This window comes from Xenopus tropicalis, chromosome 1 (genome assembly GCF_000004195.4).
Source record: "Xenopus tropicalis strain Nigerian chromosome 1, UCB_Xtro_10.0, whole genome shotgun sequence".
Classification (NCBI taxonomy): Eukaryota; Metazoa; Chordata; class Amphibia; order Anura; family Pipidae; genus Xenopus; species Xenopus tropicalis.
The window spans coordinates 95,271,246-95,291,201 of NC_030677.2; the positions used below are offsets into that span (position 1 = coordinate 95,271,246).

At 37.5% G+C, this 19,956-nt stretch overlaps 1 protein-coding gene across 2 annotated transcripts in view; it reads right to left on the reverse strand.

Moving 5' to 3' along the window:
* Positions 1-19,956, reverse strand: part of antxr2 (ANTXR cell adhesion molecule 2) — a 102,009-nt gene that overhangs the window by 58,178 nt on the left and 23,875 nt on the right. For both annotated transcript variants that reach the window (XM_031895921.1, NM_001127988.1), the window contains 3 exon segments: positions 9,467-9,527; positions 7,956-8,051; positions 5,592-5,661 (listed from right to left, as the gene is read on the reverse strand). In XM_031895921.1, the coding sequence (XP_031751781.1) occupies positions 5,592-5,661; positions 7,956-8,051; positions 9,467-9,527 (227 nt within the window).

A 19,956-nucleotide genomic window follows, 5' to 3' on the forward strand; every position in this document is an offset into this window, starting at 1 on the left:
CTATTGTTGCTTTAATAATGTTAAAGATTCATCAAACTATTGCCATAGCTCTTATGTGCTAATGTCCAATAGACAAAATTATGGACATTTCTAAATTGTATTGTATTTCTCTTTTTATTTTAGGGGTTTACAGCAGCAGTGGGTGATGCTCTTCAACTGCCATTCCATTTTTTAACATGGCAATTAGTTGTTTTCTGCCTCTTTATAAAAACATGGCAAATCACTTTATGTAGTAAATCTATTTTACAAGTTAAAAAAGAAATAGAGGGCACATTTCCTAAAAGAAATACCATCATTTTTGCACTGAATGTGCCATTTTTTCCAGCATCCTTTAGCAATTGTGTCCTCTACTGTCTGATCTTTAATTTGCAAATAGTCACACAGAAATGCATGAAGGTGCAAATTGTGCACACCTTATAAGATACATCACATGGGCAGAACAAGGGTTTCCTTGCACATGCCCCTTACTAGTGCAAAATTCTATCTGCACAAACTAGGGCATCTAATGGTGTGAGGTACATCAGGAGTTCTGTATGTATCAACTGCTCAGGGCTGACATTTAAGAGGATCTAAACCCAATGAATTGATGACTTCTCATACAATGCTTTTGGCTCGGCTACCAATCAGCAAAACCTAGAGTTAACTGAATCCAGGAAATGCATAGATACTATATATACAGTTAAAGTTGCTGACCCACTTTCCCTTTATAAAGTGTGTCTAGCAGTACAAAACTGTCTAAAACTGCTAATATCTCAGAAACTATTAAAAATAGGAAATGGATATAATTTGCAAAACTGCTCAGAGAAGTACTGTGAGTTTTCACCAATTTATGTTTTTTAGATCAGATCCCCTTTGAAGGGATGGTTCACCTTTAAGTTAACTTTTAGGGCACATCAATGTACGATTGAGTCTGAATACAAAAAAATTGTATTTTTTCTACGTTTTAGAACTGTGCGGATTTTCCACGATATTTTCGTTCATTTGCGCGTCTTTTTCATACTTTGCATGACAGTTTGTGCGACAAAATCGTATTTGCCGCAACAAGTACAAAAGTTTCGACATTCATTCAAGCTTCAGTATCGTGACTTTCTTTTGGCCAGGTTGGAGCCATTGAGTCCTTTGGAAAGCTTCCCACATCATGCATTGAAGTGTCAAAGTCAGAAGGGGTTTTGCGCCGTTTACGATTGTTGGGATATGAAAATTTAGTGACTATCGTATCGCCATTCGCAAACGATTGTTTCAATACGAAAATGTCGTAACTTTCGGATTGTAAGTACGAAAAGAATTTTCATGACATTTGCGATCATCAGAAATGATCGGATTTCATGATTCAGATTGGTACATTCGTGAATCGGCCCCTTAGTATGTTATAGAAAGGCCAATTTTTTTTTTATTGATATTTTTAAGCAATTTTTTCCTAGGCATTCAAAGGGTCAAAGGTACAAACATATTAGTACACTCAGCTAATTTAACCAGATTGACTATAGCTCAGGGTAAAAGGTACACATTTGGAGGTAAAGCCTGTTTATCAATGTTCATCATTAATCTAATAGAGTAAATGTTCTTGAAATAACAATAAGTCTTAGGCTTAAATATTGCAATAGTTTAAAAGAAAATTTAAGTCCCTTGGGAGCAAAGTAGTGTTTCATAGTTTAAGAAAAAAATTGGTCTTGTGTAGAGAGTATTTATTCTATATCCTAATAAGTCATAACAGGATTCTGGGAAGAAATTCCTTAAGGCTCCTAGAAAAGTCCCATTTACATGGGTTTATCCTATAGGCTACAGCTCACCCACTGGGTTTAAAGCAGAAGCCAGGATAATAGCTGATCAGATTCCCAACTACGGACTGGTTTCGCCCTTTTTGGGGCTCATCAGTGTAGCGCAGGGTTTTCTGATCAGCTTAGGTAGAGTCAGGAGTGGGGATTCACGAACAAGCTAAAAGGATTGAGGAGACCAGTGGGTCTATAGGATAAACCCAAGTAAATGGGACTTTTCTAGGAGCCTTAAGGAATTTCTTCCCAGAATCCTGTTATGACTTATTTGCATACGTATGAGGCGGTCTCCTCAATCCTTTTAGCTTGTTCGTGAATCCCCACTCCTGGCTCTACCTAAGCTGATCAGAAAACCCTGTGCTGCAGTGATGAGCCCCAAAAAGGGCGAAACCGGTCTGTAGTTGGGAATCTGATCAGCTATTATCCTGGCTTCTGCTTTAAACCCAGTGGGTGAGCTTTAGCCCATAGGATAAACCCATGTAAATGGGACAAAGCCCATGTAAATGGGACTTTTCTAGGAGCCTTAAAGAATTTCTTCCCAGAATCCTGTTATGACTTATTTGCATACGTATGAGGCGGTCTCCTCAATCCTTTTAGCTTGTTCGTGAATCCCCCACTCCTGGCTCTACCTAAGCTGATCAGAAAACCCTGCGCTACACTGATGAGCCCCAAAAAGGGCAAAAACGGTCTATAGTTGGGAATCTGATCAGCTATTATCCTGGCTTCTGCTTTAAACCCAGTGGGTGAGCTTTAGCCTATAGGATAAACCCATGTAAATGGGACAAAGCCCATGTAAATGGGACTTTTCTAGGAGCCTTAAGGAATTTCTTCCCAGAATCCTGTTATGACTTATTTGCATACGTATGAGGCGGTCTCCTCAATCCTTTTAGCTTATTCTATATCCTAATATTGGCTACATAGTAGTCCCATGTAGACCAGACCTTCTCATGGTCATGAATGTTTGCTGTTATGTACTCCATCTCCCTCATATCTCTCACTCTTGAAAGTATGTCCGCAAGCTTAGAAGGTTGTGGATTTTTCCACTTTTTACTAATTGCGAGTCTCGTCGCTGTTAAATTAAAGTTTAGAATGGCAAATTCTAAAAAACGTATCATTTGGTCTTCATTGTTTATTTTTCATAGGTTTTTAATTATTTGCCTACTTCCAACTCTTTGCAGTTTTTAAATGGCGGTCACTGACCCCAGCAGCCAAAGACTTGTAATTTTCTTTACTATTCAGGCCATCTTCTAGTCATTAACGATTCTCTCATCCAAACCACTGGTTGCTAAGGTAACTTGGAACATACCAACCAAAGAGCTGCTGAAACTTCAAACTGTAGAGCTGCAGAACTGAAAATAAAATAACTAAAAAACAACAATAAATAATAAATTTGTATCAGGATATTATTCTCTACATCATACTAAGTGATTTCAAAAGTGAACAACCCCTTCAAGAACAGGGTTCATTTTTTGCATTTTGTATTTAGTATCTTTAGCATCTTAGCATTTTGCATTTAACATGTGATGCTGAGTGAATTGCTACAGACATAAAAGGGAAGTAGGAGTGCACATAGACACAAATGTTGCCCGTGCTGCTTTTTATTGATGCAATCGTTCAACTATTTCATTTGCCTATGTCCTCTGCATGTGTTGAAAATAAACTCTACTGTATATCTTAGAACTGGTTAAAAGAAGGAGCTTGGAAGTCAGATAGTTCAAAACATAGCTTTTAACCCTGTACAGCTGGATAATATGTGTCTTCTAATAAGAACAAGTAACCATGGGCTAAAAAATTTACATTTTTTAGTATCTATAGCATTTAAATGAAGGAACTTCCAGAAGCAATTTATACCATACTTTATACCAAACTACCATAAGAAACACATTTATAATGTAACATAAATTAAATTATACCTACTTGCAGAAATCAAAGCAAACCAGTGGGAATATTTAATAAATAACTATTGCATATATGATATATGTAGCAGTTTGTCTGCAAAAGTTATTGTGGGTGTAATTAAATGCTTTGTTCTTTGGGGCCTAGACATCAAATTAAAAGTATTAAAGCAGTTTTATATCAATGTAACATCCAAAGTTCAAAAATGATATCAATTTATTATATTAATGTTAGGAAATATGTCCTATGTATATTTTGTGTAAGTATTTATTGGGTCTTAATACTAACAAACTGAAATGCAGTTTTGTGATTGTCATCTTTTAGAATAGAGAAACAGTGTAATGGATAAGACACACAGCTGGCTCAGAACTTGCCCGCACATCACTGTTTCTCCAGCGTGTTGTTAATTATTTAAAAGCCGAGTACAGGGTAAATGATCACCACATCTGTCACCCACACAGAGAGAACCCTCACTTACTGCGGCACCAGATGTGTTTATTTTCACCATACACTAACTAGCTACTTAATGTGCTTGATGCCTTAGCCAAAAGTTAATTAGGCAAACAACTAAACATTAGTTATATTACGTGACATTTTTTTAAAATTGGGCAAGCTAATCTGATATCATCAGGAATACAATAAATATAAGTAAAAAAAATAATATATATATATATATATATATATCAAAATAAAACAGCCAGCACCAAGGGTCTTTGTATTTCAAAAAATCTCTTGTGTATTATAATTGCATGTACAACCGACGTTTCGGTCCCTTTTGGAAAAAGGTCCCAAAAGGGACCGAAACGTCGGTTGTACATGCAATTATAATACACAAGAGATTTTTTGAAATACAAAGACCCTTGGTGCTGGCTGTTTTATTTTGATATTTATGTGATATCCCGTGCACAGGGGATATATATATATAGTAATGTAAAATGTATGTTTTTTATGTCATAGATTGATACGATAGTTTTAGCCAATCTTTTGTCCATTAAAATGCTTTATTTTCCCTGTATGTTATAGACAATGCCCCCAGTTTTAATAGACAAAGTAACTGAAGGAACATTATTGCGTTAATGTAACCATATCAACCAATCAGCTTTCAGCATTTACTTGTCATATTTAGAAGAAAAAGGTTGATTGCTATGAGTTACAAGACCTGATACAAACTTTCATTAATTAATCCAAATGTATAATGTTTAGTAAACATGTGAAGTCTTGGAAAAAGTGATTAACAAATGAATTTATTAAAGGGGATGTACACCTTCATTTGTTCATTTTTTATTATTTGTAGTTTTTTTATTCATTTTATTTTTTGTTCAGCAGATCTCCAGTTTGGTGTTTCAGCAGCTATCTGGTAACCAGAGAGACGTTTGAATGAGAGACTGGTATATAAATAGGAGAGGAGAAATAATGAAGACCAATTAAAAAGTTGCTTAGAATTAGCTGTTCTATAACATAATAAAAATTAACTTAAGGGTGAACCGCCCCTTTAAATTCAAAGAACAGCAGTTCCGCCATGTATTATACAAAAAAAATATGCATAACTAGAGCTGTGAAGTCGGAGTCAGCAAAAATGTACTGACTCCGACTCCTAATAAATTTAAATTGTAATGAAAAAAATACAATATGTTACAATAACCTATTTCACAGACAACAGTCAGAAAAATACTTCTTTGCTGTAGGAATAAAGGCCAGTATGTAGTTGTTTCAGTAGTGTGAAGTTCAGCTGAACTATTATAACCTTATTGTTTTTTGTTTACTGTAAATGTTAGGTTTAAGAAATGTTTGTTGTTCCCTTATTAAATAAAATAAAAATTAAACCAATATTTAAACCACTGTCCAATAATCATAATTATTGATTACCTCACTGCTTTACTGTACAAATAAATTCCCCTTTCTTAATGTTAAAGAAGTACTCACTGTCCAACTTCATGAAGCACTGTAACTGGACAAAGCATATACTGAGCCTCAACCGTGATTGGTTTCTGATCTGTAAAAACAAGAAGAATCACAGATTACTGAATGTGTTTTCAAGACGTAATATAACTACCTTCCAAACCTGACAATGTCAGGAGTCTTTTATTAAGCTGCTTCAACTACATGGTGATATTATAGAACAGGGCTATAAAAAAAGGTTCTTACATATCCAGATCAAAATCTTGAAAATCAATATGAAAAAAGGTAAAAAAAAAAACTGAATTGTTAATCCTGAAAAATGTCTAGCTATTTGACCTATGCAGCAAGTTTCCTAATTTAATAACCTGTTGAGTTGATCAATTCAATTAAAACAAAAGGGCTCATTTACATCTGCAAGCGCAGTGGGCAACTTGCACTTTTCCCCTGTGAGTTGAACCTTACACCACTTTCATTAAAGAAACTTTCATCAAAATATGCTCTTTGCGTATAGTCACACTCAGCCCCGCTAAGTCTTTCTGGTGCTGCTGTGTCTAATGATGCATGGAAACCCTAGAGCTACTACCACCTCTTGACCAAGCCTCAGTGCCCTGCCTCAAAAGCTACAGCACACTTGTGCAGATAGAATAGAGTGCACACGTCACTCACATGCCGAACTGGAAGTGACGCCAGGCAGCTTTAGAAAATATTCTGTCCATTGATAAAATCCATTTAGATTGGATCTGATATTTGGAATAACAAACAAGTTCCCATCTTCTTCTGCCTTTAAATAAATATATGACCATGTTATTAATACATGCATTTTTATACATGCAAATGTAGATTTAGATTTAAAACTGAACTGTTGCCTGCCAGAACCTGAGATGCAGGAAGGTTTTATCTTCAAAAATTCTGAGATTGAATGTAATATAGATGAATCCTGTTTTGGGTTTAAGAATACAATAAAGGCCATAAAAGTCACAGCCCTGGTATAGCATGTATACTATATTTGAAATGCCTGGATATTTATACGTATATGTATATGTTAAAAGGAAAAGGAAGTCCAAAAATGCTGCCTCAAGATAACAATAGGGTGTATTTATTCTTTCATTGATAAAATTCTGGCATGATTTACAATTAAAGGTTAACCACTCCCTCCTAATGCAAATTCTGCATTTGCTTGGTGTCCATAATCAGGCTGCATTCTGGATCTTTTTAACTTTCAGACCAATCCCTCAATGTCTCTTATGCTAACAAAACCTTATCTCTAATTCAACTTGATGTAGAGGTACCACAAAGCTCTGCTCTTGGTCTGTTGTTGTTCTCCCTCTACACTCTGGAGCAGATTTTTCGAAATGTTAGTTTAAAGCTTAATATATATATACTTTTCAACCCCTTCATTAAGGATAAGAACCCACAGAGCGACTTACTCATCCACAATAAATGTCTACTATCACGGACAAGTAACCAATCCGAAAATGCTTTCCCCCAGCAACAATAGAATCCCCCCTCAGTCTCTTCAGAACTAAACACAAAGGGGCAGATTTATCAAAATGTGCATTAAGTGAGTTTAATACATAAAAACTCACCCACAATTTATTGATTCCTATGGGATTTTTAGAAACATATTAATCAAATGGTGAGTTCTAACTTTCACCCATTGATAAATATGCTTCTAAAAATCCCATAGGAACGAATAGAATGTGGGTGAGTTTTTATGTATTAAGCTCTAAACTCATATTTTGATAAATGTGCCCCAAAGACTATCTCTTGGTAGTTATGGGTGAAATAATTTGCCGGGCATGGATTCACTGCAAATTTCCACATTTCACCATTGGCCATGTATTTTGTGAAAAATTTGCGTGCAACATATCCACTGTTTTGTAATTTTTTTCTCCATTTCGCTAATCTTATGCATGCTTCACAAATTTTTTGGCGAAGCAAAACGGGACAGATTCACTCATCACCATCTCTTGGGGCACTCGCATAGCACCTGAACTGGCAGTTATATTGTAGTGTCACCCACTGTAACCTGCCTCCTGTTTGTGTCTATAAATTACCCTCCCACTTAAGTTGTAAGCTTTATGGGGCAGGGACCTCCATCCTCTTGCCTCTTTGTCACTTAGCTCTGTCGAATGCTTAGTGCAGTTGTACTTTGTATTCATTTGCACTCATCATTGTTTTTTGTATTTATTTATCTATTATTGTAATGACCCCTGTTTGTTTATTTATTTATTGTTCTGCAGTACAGCGCTGCATACATAAGCAGTGCTATATAAATAAAAATATACATACATGCATACATACATACAAAAGCGGAAGCAACATGTAACATTTGAAATTCTTCGTATAGTGCTAAATGACGTTTTTTTTTTAATATAGTATACTTACGTATTGTTGTCTTGTTCACTTCATAAGTACAAGTAACGAGATTAGGATCATGTCCTAATAAGAATCCATTTCCTCTCAAGACAACTTGAAATTCAGCTATAAAGAGAATAATGAGAATTTTAAATTAGTGAAGCTTTGCTTTGTACATCATTTCCCTTCTTGCCCTGTTCTTAATATTTGTTTTAATCATTTTCAAATATTCAGTTCTGTAATTGCCCTTTTTGTGTTTTTTGACCTCAAAAGAAACAGTGTTGTTGCAGGTACAAATAATGTATCAATCAGAAGGGCCAGTATAAACAAATCATGCAAAAAAATGTCATGATGTTTTTTGCAGCAATTTTTAAAGGAATCAGAGGCATGTTTTTAAACACTGCAAATATCCCTCTTCCATATAAATTCTTTAAGTAAAAGCTTTGGAATATACTAAGGTATGCCAGAGTTGTTCCGGAATTTACACTAACATTTTAAGGGATGCATCAAATCCATAATATTTTAGATTTGGACAAATTTTAAATCTTCCACAAATCTTTTTCCACAAAATATTCCACTAAATACAGTATATAAGTAAATGCCAACTCTAATTTGGGTTAATATATATATATACAGTATATATATATATAGCTGTACTAACTGTATACAGCCATTATAGGTGGTCCCTTTGCACCATATCAGCTTGTTCCCACCTAAAAGTGATACACAGAAAAAATGTGGGCAGGTTTATATGGAGTAAAGTAATCTATCCACATCTCACTGAATTGTAAAGATCAGGCATTAGTTATGAGCGAAACTGCCCTGTTTAACTTCTCCTAAAAATTTGCGAATCTTTCAAAAGATTCTCGAAATAGCGAAAATGTTGCGCGTGACCAAAAATGATGTGTACAACAATTTCTTTTGACAGGTGTCATTGTTACTACATATGATAATTTTTTTTTTTGCCATGGATGACATTTTTTGTCAGCACGCTGAATTTTGCCGCCAATGGTGAAACTAGGAAATTTGCGGTGAATCCATGCCTAGCAAAAAATTTCGCCCATTACTAATCATCATCTATATTCACTAATTTTGCATAAATACTTCTTTTTCTCTACAGATAATGTATGTTACTTTCTATTTCTTAGTTTGTAGTTTGGTGTTGATCTCAAGACTACAATTTTACCAGCTGAAAAGGTATCCATGAACTAGATTAAATATTAGGCTGCAGTTTGTATATAGCTAAAAGCAGAGTCCCAATAAATAGTAAGAGGTAAATAAATATATAACATTTGTGCATGGAATAAGTTTAGTGTAGTTACCCTCAATCACTTTTATTTATTTTTTCGGATCAACATCCTTTCCATAAAAACATTCTTCCATGAATATTTATCTGGCTATAAGGCAGAATAGTCCGAGCTGAGAAGGTTTATTTCATTTGGTACAACTACAAAGTAATATCCAGCAGCAAAAAGGAGAAAAAAAAAAACGAATGCACTCTTCAATCAAGATATAGGCTTTAGCAGCAAAAATTATCTTACCCCCTACACAGACTGAAGATGGATCCACATAGAGTATTTCTGTGCAAGACTTCTCTAAAATCTGTAACACAAATTGGCATGTGGTTTATTAATTTTACAGATACATTAAATGGCTTTATTTTTACACAGTTAACAAAACAGATTACCAAAAGTATAGGAAACATTTCAAATTTAGTATCCATGCAATGAATTACATCTGGCACAGAAATCAGTATAAATGCAGCACACATCATTTTTTAATTAAAGATCCTTCTTCAGATGTGCCATGTGTCCATGTTCAGCATGCTGGAAGCTATTTTGAGCTCAGCTGTTCAACAAATGTTGTGCATTAAGAAGCTTAAACACTGGTATTTGTAAGTCCATTTCACCTGCTGCAAATATGGTGAATCAGTGGCTAAATATTTAATCCCTTTGCCCCTAACTGGAAACCAGATAAGTGACTTTCTGGGGGTGGTCCTGTGTATACGGCCCCTGTATAGCTGCACAACAAGCTGTCTGCTCATATGGGTGAATGCAATGTTGTTATAAACATGAATAAATGCATGTTCATATACTTGGAGATAGATTGTGGCCACAGTTCAAATAGGGGCCCTTGTACAGTTTTGTTTTTCAAGTTCATTGACTGTAGCAAAGCCCCATTTCCCTACCCCAGTTACTTATATCCACAACTATTGAGCACAACGGATGTAAATGCAGCAAATACAGAAGGTGAAGTATGACCCTGGATAAAAACAAATGAAGAAACCTTAAAAGAAAGCTAATAAAGTGGCTATTTAAAATATGTTTAGATCAGAGGGACCTTGCCCCCATTCCCTAAATCTGTGTAGTAGTCGTTCTGGGATGTCCTAATCCAGAGCATTAGTCCAGCTATAGAGTGGAGTTTAGGACACATTTTTCCTGTCACTATATTAAATTTTAATTATTGTCAATAACATTTTAAGAACTGGTTTCCTTAAACTTCCCTAAGAGACTTTTCCAAGATATTTGCCAGATTAAAACAAGCCAGTATCTAAACAACAGTGGCATTTACATTTGTCACCCGTTTAGTGCTCTTCAATTGTTACATGTGAATAACTACATATATTTATGTAAATGCAATGGTTTTCAAGTGAAGCCAACAGATGTAAAATATATGTGGTCTAGTAATAAAAGAGATAAACAGTTTGCAGATGAAGAAGGGACTTAATATTCCTACTAATATTGCTACTAAAATTTGACTTGAAAAAATGATGCCATAAAAATGAAACACGTGGAGTGTTTTATTCCTGCTCTTTGCCAAACGCTGCGAGAATGCTGAAACATTGCCTCATGCTGAAAATGATTGCAGCAAAATAAAAAGAAACAATTCTAAAGAAGAATGAAAAATGTGACACTCTCCAGTGTAACAACCACAATGACTACCCACTGTGCTATCTCTACTTGTAGGATAATGAATTTGAAAGAGAAAGCCATTAACCAGCAAATAAATATTGAAATTGCGAATGACTGAAACCAAAACAAACCACATTAGGTTTTATTCATATGTTTATAATGACATCTTACATACTGGTGTAAGATCTTATACTGCTTCATAAAGGATTTCACAAAGAATAATTTCCTTTCATTGGTAAATGTGCCAGGTAATCTTTTAGTTATGCTTACAAATAAGAGCTGCCTATTTATTATTTCCCATTATTGACTTGATGTATTAAAGGCCAATACTACCTTTTTTTTGTAATGGCCATTTTTTCAATTCTTTAAAATTAGGAAATAGCTACTAAATCAAGTTATCATTAGTAATTAAATAATGGTTGATGGTTTCACACACCCATTGGTTACAATAAAGCAAATTATTTATTTTAAATTGATTTAAAAATGGTACCAGCAATGCATAGTGAAGGCAAAAATGCATTGTGGTACCCAAAGTACTAAGAAAATGTGTCTAATTATTTTATACTGCATACAGACATAAATATATACAACACCAGGCATGACTTTGTGTCATTTTGCATTATTTTCTCTTAATAAATGCTAGTAAGGTATTTAAAGAATCAAAGGTTTCATTTAGCAACAATAGGGGTAAAAGGTAATTGCACCCCTAGCACTGGACTTTGCAGTCAACTCTCTGTACATTGCACCTGATTAAAAATTCAACTCAAGGTGGATTGACCATAGTGAGAGGTATTAGAGCTCTGTTTTTCACACCTTTCATAGGCATTTACTGTAAGTTTAGAATTTCCCAGCCCCTTGTAACCCAAGCCCCCAGTTCTTTTTCAATTGCATATCTAAATGGCACACAACCTAGGGTTAGGTTATCAGATTTGGTACTGTTTGGTACATTATGCACATTTTTATTTAGGCCACTAATACTTTTGACATTCCCTTTGACTACACCACCATTATAACAAGTTAAACTTTGTGGCTGCTGTTTATCACTGCTGTCACATTGCTGCTGTTGTCAGTGGAAAAGCAGCTCCACTACATAACAATCAAGGAGCGGATGAGCCAATGAAAGTGGATATTCTTGAGGAAATAGCTGAAGACAGAGATTCTTTATGGGGGACACTTTTCCATGGGAATTGAAGAGATACTGACACCAGAAACCAGAAACGATAACACTTAGCATGCTATTTTTAATTTTGCCTTAAACGTTCACATTACACATCCAAACCCTATGTTCCTCTATGAGGGGGCGGCCATATTTGTACAGCAGCAGGCCGTTAGCATTAGAAACTATAACTGACAGTTTTAATACATGCAGGTTTAGGAACTTCAAGTACCAATTACTTACAAAAGCAGCTCTATCAGCTAAAAACAATCAACACGACCTACAGGTAGTTTTTTGGTGTCTATATTACTTTTATTGTACCTGGGAAATGGGTGCTAATAGGAGTCTTAAAGGAGACATATCATATAAAAATTAAGATTGTACCAGTGAATTATACTCCTCTAAATGTAGAAGGATTGTACAGGTATGGGATCCCTTATCCCAAAACCCGTTATCCAGGTTCCGAATTACAGAAAGGCCATCCCCCATAGACACCATTATAAGCAAACAATTCTAATTTTTAAAAATGATTTCCTTTTTACAGTTACAATTAATCCTTATTGGAGGCAAAACAATTCTATTGGGTTTATTTAATGTTTAAAGGGCAACAAAAGGCAAAGTCACTTGGGGGTGCCAAAATGTTAGGCACCCCCAAGTGACTTTAATCGCTTACCTTGTACCCCAGGCTGGTGCCCCTGTTAGGAGAAAACAGCACCAGCCCGGGGTACCTGTAGCAAGCGCTTCCTACTTCCGGCTTTGTTCTTGGAACAACTAAGGACAGGCGCATGAGCAGTAGAGTGAAAAGCCGACTTCTCTGTTAATGTTCGGCTTTTCACTCTACTGCGCATGCGCGCGAGAGAACCCGGAAGTAGAAAGCGCTGCAGGTACCCCGGGGTAAAAGGTAGGCGATTAAAGTCACTTTAGGGTGCCTAACATTTTGGCCCCCCAAGTGACTTTGCCTTTCCCTCTCCTTTAAATAATTTTTAGCAGACTTATGTTATAGAGATCCAAATTACGGAAAGATCCCTTATCCGGAAAACCCCAGTAAAACTCAGAGCATTCTGGATAACAGGTCCCATACCTGTACTTAAAAAGGTGTGTTTCGGACTGTTTGATTGAGAAATTCCACCAAAACCCAGCTAAACCAGCCCATCTGTTCCACTGCCTGCAGGCTGAATTCTCTGGATGTGCAGGGGGGCCGGCGGCTCTCAGTACGAGGCACTGTAAGATAGGAACCAATCAGCAGCTGGGCTGACCTGATAGGGAACTGAAGCCTGTCTTTACTTGTCTGAGTGCAGGGCTCTGATTGGCTATCCCCCTTCTTACTGAGCTTCTGGCAGGGACTGTTAGGACACGCCCACCCCTCATTTGAAACACTGACAGAGAATGATAGGATCTATAGGGAGCTCCAATAAAGGGGCCAAATCTTACAGACAGGATTAATGTATAGCCCAAAGTGAATCCAGCACCATACATTACTCATAATTGCCTACAAAATTAGAGTTTTTCCCATTTATCCAATATGTCTCCTTTAAGATAGAGGGTTTTCCAGGAGATACCTACATGCCACCCAACTACTGCCATGTCTGTATCTATGCAGCCTGCCTGACTAATTCATTATCTGATTTATTATTTGATCTTCATTAATAATATCTAAAACTGATCCTCACTAACTTTAAACATTATAAATAAAAGATATAAATGACTCTTCTGCTTAAATTCTGGTGGTTGATTTGTTTTTTTGTGACTAAGTTTAGCTTATTTGCAATAGTTGTCTGTAGACTGACTATACACTGTGTCCCAACAAAAAAATATCTAGGCTGAATAAAAAAAAAATCATCTAGGCTGCAGTGTCCCTAGGCTGTCACAGTAAACCAAGAACATAAGGGTCTAGCAATTTTAGCCTAATCCTTAGGTTTAGTTTTCTGTTAAATAGCCAAGAGCAGAGGTGTTGTGTCTCCCACCTATGACAGTTACTGTATTTAAAATAAAGTCTTTACATTTCTATGCTTGCTCATTTACAATTAATTTTCTTTCATTGTGAATATGGCATTCAAATTGTCTGCTTCTCTTTATGCTACTAGAAAAAAGAAATTGTTGTACAATATGCTTTTAAACCTTGCCAGACATCTGTTGCTGACAGCATGCCACGACACAGTGATGGTTACATTCTGTAATAGCAGAGTATCCTCTTGACAGAGACCAAAGGCACCAGCAGGAGCAGACACACTTACAGAAGGGGATGGAAATACATACTTCGCAAAAGCGAAGTCCACACAGATCTATCTGGTGAATGGGGCATCCTTTTATACACGATAAATACCTATGTTATGTTAATTACACTGAATATATAATATTTACAGCATACTAATATCAAAGTAAAAAGAGCAGAAGAGAAAGAATGGACCTGGATTTCACTTGATCCATTGCCATGTTCTCACATTTCTGTACTTAGGTCAGTTTCATACTAACAGGCTGGTGGCTTACTAACAGGCTAGTGGCTGGTTGAATCAACTTGCTTTCATTTCAACTAAAAAGGGATAAGTATTCTTTACTAACTTTATCAAAAACATTGTGTTTTTTTACTGTTGGGTTTTATTTATTTTTTTTCATAAGTAATTGTTGTTTTTGGAGCTAATTTACAAAGTTTGTGGGATCCATAGGCTTACAGCAGGTTACATTCCCTTGTAATTACCCTCAGCTTGAGGAGGGTGGGGTTTGATTAGTTCACCTTTACAGACTGCATAAATAGAACCACAGGCAGTCCAGTGAGCTGCTTACTAACAGGCTGGTGGCTGGTTGAATCAACTTGCTTTCATTTCAACTAAAAAGGGATAAGTATTCTTTACTAACTTTATCAAAACCATTGTGTTTTTTTACTATTGGGTTTTATTTATTTTTTTTCATAAGTAATTGTTGTTTTTGGAGCTAATTTACAAAGTTTGTGGGATCCATAGGCTTACAGCAGGTTACATTCCCTTGTAATTACCCTCAGCTTGAGGAGGGTGGGGTTTGATTAGTTCACCTTTACAGACTGCATAAATAGAACCACAGGCAGTCCAGTGGAGCTTGCTCTGGTGGTAGGTGCTCTGTAAGTGTTTGCTCTTTAAGTGGGACTCTGTAAGTGGAGTTATAAACTCAGGGAGTTAAACACTAAGGGAGTTAAAAACAAGGTAAAACAAGGTATTTACTACAAGTCCTTACACCTATTTTTGTTTAACTGTTCTTGTAACTGGGAGAATGAGTGGTAGCAACATTGAAGGTCTGACACAGTGCACAGCCTGCCACATGTATGCAGTTGTGGAACAACAGTTCCAAAGTGCATACCTCTGTTGTGGATGTGAGCGAATTGCCACTTTAGAGGCTCGCGTTAGAGTCCTAGAGGAACACGTCGCAACACTGCGTTCAATCAACAATCTTGAGAGGGGTCTCTTGTTAACTGAACAAGAACTAGTGGGGTCAGATAGTAGGGGGGGAGGGGAGCAGCAAAAGGATGATAGGGCAGTAAGCTGGGTGACAGTTAGAAAATCTAGTGTGGGGAAAAGGAAAAGGGAGGCTGCTCCAGGGTTTGCGCATCCCAACAGATTTGCCAGATTGTGTGAAGAAGATGGGAGTGTGAACTCTGGATTGGCGGTTCTAGGTGAGGCTGATCTCTCTAACAGCCGGGAGACCAGTTTCACTAGTAGTGATGGGGAGGAGAGCAGAGCTAGGCCTAAACAGATGGTGGTTATAGGGGATTCGATCATTAGGAAAGTGGACAGGGTAATCTGTCGAGCGGATCGCTTCAACCGGACAGTTTGCTGTCTTCCTGGTGCCAGGGTTCGGCATGTGGTTGATCGGGTTGACACATTATTGGGAGGGGCTGGGCATGACCCGGCTGTCTTGGTACATATCGGTACTAACGACAAAATGAACGGTAGGTGGGGGACTTTAAAGAGTGAGTTCAGGGATCTAGGCTCTAAGATTAGGCAAAGGTCCTCCAATGTAATTTTTTCGGAAATTCTGCCGGTGCCACGTGCAAGTTTAGGGAGACAGCGGGAGCTTAGGGAGCTAAATGCGTGGCTAAAGTCTTGGTGTAGGAAGGAAGGGTTTGGGTTCCTAGAGCACTGGGCTGACTTTTCCTTGGGGTACAATCTATACAGCCCTGACGGATTGCACCTCAATGGAAGGGGGTCTGCTGTGCTAGGGGAGAGAATGGTTAAGAGGTTGGAGGAGTGTTTAAACTAGACAAGGGGGGGGTGGGTGAGCTAGAATTCCATGGGAAAATTAGTGTAGACGGGGTAGGGGGACTAGCAAAGGGTTGTGGGGGAGGAGTGAGGGGGGCATATAGTTTATCAGATAAGGAGCTTCCATTACAAGGAAAGCAGTCTCATAATTGCCTTAGCTCTAATTCTCCCTTAGCTAATGTAAACATCAGAGGGAGAAGTAATAATCTCCGCTGCATGCTGGCTAATGCGCGTAGCTTGTCGGGTAAATTAGGGGAGCTGCAAGCTATTGCATGTATTGAAAATTATGATTTAATAGGTATCACTGAGACCTGGTGGGATGATAAATGCGACTGGGCTGTGAATTTAAATGGTTATACACTTTTTAGGAGGGACAGAGAGATTAAAAAGGGTGGAGGGGTTTGTCTTTACGTAAAGTCAGACTTAAAGCCATGTAATAAAGACATTACCAATGAAAACGTCGAATCTCTTTGGGTAGAAATTTCAGTAGGGCTGAAGGTCACAAAGAAAATGATCATTGGTGTATGTTATAAACCACCCCGTATAGATGAGGGGGATGAGGCCCAGCTATTGTTGCAAATGGAGGAGGCTTCAAAACTGGGTCAAGTTGTTGTTATGGGGGACTTTAATTATCCGGACATTGACTGGAGTAATGGGGTGGCTAAGTCAGAAAAAGCTAGTAGGTTTGTAAATATGCTAAATGACAACTTTTTATTTCAGGCAGTTCAAGAACCCACTAGGAATGACGCTATTTTGGACCTGGTGATTTCTAATAATAATGAACTTATCTCTAACATTTGTGTGGGTGAGCATTTGGGGAACAGTGATCACAACATGGTCTCCTTTGAGATAATGCTGCAGAGACAGCGCTATAAGGGAGTAACTAAAACACTCAATTTTAGACGTGCAGACTTTGCCAGTATAAGGGCATCTCTGCAATGTGTCAACTGGGAAAGGCTTTTCATGGGGTTAGACACAGAAGGAAAATGGAACATCTTTAAAACATTGCTTTGTAGGTATACACAACAGTATATCCCCCTAGTAAGCAAGGAGAGGCATCGCAAAGCAAAACCTTTATGGCTGAATAAAAGTGTTATTGTCGAGGTTGGTAAGAAAAAACGTGCTTTTAGGGCATTCAAGTTAGCTGGGACAGCGGAAACTTTCATCAGGTACAAGGAAGCAAATAAAGCATGCAAAAAAGCTATCAGGCAAGCTAAAATAGAGATGGAAAGGGATATTGCAGCTAGGAGTAAAAAGAATCCAAAATTATTTTTTAATTATGTGAATAGTAAAAAAATGAAGCAAGAAGGGGTGGGAACTTTATTATCACGGGGGGGTACGTTGGTTGATGAAAACGGGGAAAAAGCTGAAATTTTGAACTCTTATTTTTCATCTGTCTATACATCTGAGGAGCCAGATAATGAAGGCTTCCCTTGTAATATGCCCAGTTCTAGTAATTTAGCTACTGACGCGTGGGTCACTCGGGAGGAAATTCAAAAGAGACTTGAACATGTAAAGGTAAACAAAGGTCCAGGGCCGGATGGGATTCATCCCAGGGTATTAAATGAGCTGAGCGCTGTGATTGCCAAACCTCTTCACTTAATTTTTCAGGATTCATTGAGGTCTGGCATGGTGCCAAGAGACTGGCGGATTGCTAATGTGGTGCCGTTATTTAAAAAGGGATCCCGTTCTCAGCCTGAAAACTATAGGCCTGTTAGTCTGACATCAGTAGTAGGAAAACTTTTGGAAGGGGTAATAAGGGATAGGGTACTTGAATACATTGCAGTTCACAATACTATTAGTTTGTGCCAGCATGGTTTTATGCGTAACAGATCTTGCCAGACTAATTTAGTTGCCTTTTATGAGGAGGTGAGTAGGAACCTTGATGCTGGAATGGCAGTTGATGTCATCTACTTGGACTTTGCTAAAGCGTTTGATACAGTACCTCACAGAAGGTTAATGATCAAATTAAGGAATATTGGCCTAGAACATAATATTTGTAATTGGATAGAGAACTGGCTGAAGGATAGAGTACAAAGAGTGGTTGTAAATGGAACATTTTCTAATTGGACCAGTGTGGTTAGTGGAGTACCGCAGGGGTCAGTCCTTGGTCCTTTGCTGTTTAACTTGTTTATTAATGACCTGGAGGTGGGCATAGACAGTATTGTTTCTATTTTTGCTGATGACACTAAATTGTGCAAAACTATAAGTTCCATGCAGGATGCTGCCGCTTTGCAGAGCGATTTGACAAAATTAGATAACTGGGCAGCAAACTGGAAAATGAGGTTCAATGTTGATAAGTGCAAAGTTATGCACTTTGGTAGAAATAATATAAACACAAACTATCTACTGAATGGTAGTGTGTTGGGGGTATCCTTAATGGAGAAGGATCTAGGGGTTTTTGTTGATAACAAGTTGTCTAATTCCAGGCAGTGTCATTCTGTAGCTACTAAAGCAAATAAAGTGCTGTCTTGTATAAAAAAGGGCATTGACTCAAGGGATGAGAACATAATTTTGCCCCTTTATAGGTCCCTGGTAAGGCCTCACCTTGAGTATGCAGTGCAGTTTTGGGCTCCAGTCCTTAAGAAGGATATTAATGAGCTGGAGAGAGTGCAGAGACGTGCAACTAAACTGGTTAAGGGGATGGAAGATTTAAACTATGAGGTTAGACTGTCGAGGTTGGGGTTGTTTTCTCTGGAAAAGAGGCGCTTGCGAGGGGACATGATTACTCTGTACAAGTACATTAGAGGGGATTATAGGCAGTTGGGGGATGTTCTTTTTTCCCATAAAAACAATCAACGCACCAGAGGTCACCCCTTTAGATTAGAGGAAAGGAGTTTCCATTTGAAGCAGCGTAGGTGGTTTTTCACGGTGAGGGCAGTGAGGTTATGGAATGCCCTTCCTAGTGATGTGGTAATGGCAGATTCTGTTAATGCCTTTAAGAGGGGCCTGGATGAGTTCTTGATCAATCAGAATATCCAAGGCTATTGTGATACTAATATCTACAGTTAGTACTAGTGGTTGTATTTATAGTTTATGTATGTGAGTGTATAGATTGGTAGGTGTGGGTTAGATGTGCTGGATTTACTTGGATGGGTTGAACTTGATGGACACAGGTCTTTTTTCAACCCTATGTAACTATGTAACTATGTAACTATATATAACAGGTGTTTTCATTGCTGCAAAGACATGCAGGTGGGGAAAAGGCCAAGCTGCTTCCATCCACTCTGTGTTATCAGTGCTAACAGGCAAGGCATTAACCTGTGAGTGCACAGACAGAGTTGATTTGGGGGTGTATATGCACACCTTCTCATTTCTCAGAGTGAAGCTGCACTGAAACGCAGGAGAAATTGCCTGTGTTTATCACTGGTTTTTGTCTTTCCTGTAGAGATGCATTGGGACCATGTTAGTTTCACTTTTTTGACGATGCTCAAATAGCACAACACTATGGAACTGTGTGTAAAATGTATTAAAAAAAGACTACAATAGTGGCAAGTGACCCTGAAAAGTAGTTTTTTTATTTAGAAAAATAGTTTCACATCTCCTTTTTGAAAGTTATAGTTAAATTAACCTAGACTGATCCCAACAACTTTCCTTTTTAATGCATTCCTATCCTGTATTTATCACTGTTGTGACTGCTAAGATGTGTAAGACTGCTAAATACTGGGTATTTTGTTCAATTGTGGCCTACTTACATTCATTGGGAATGGCAAAATTACTGGTGGTTTATTAGTTTG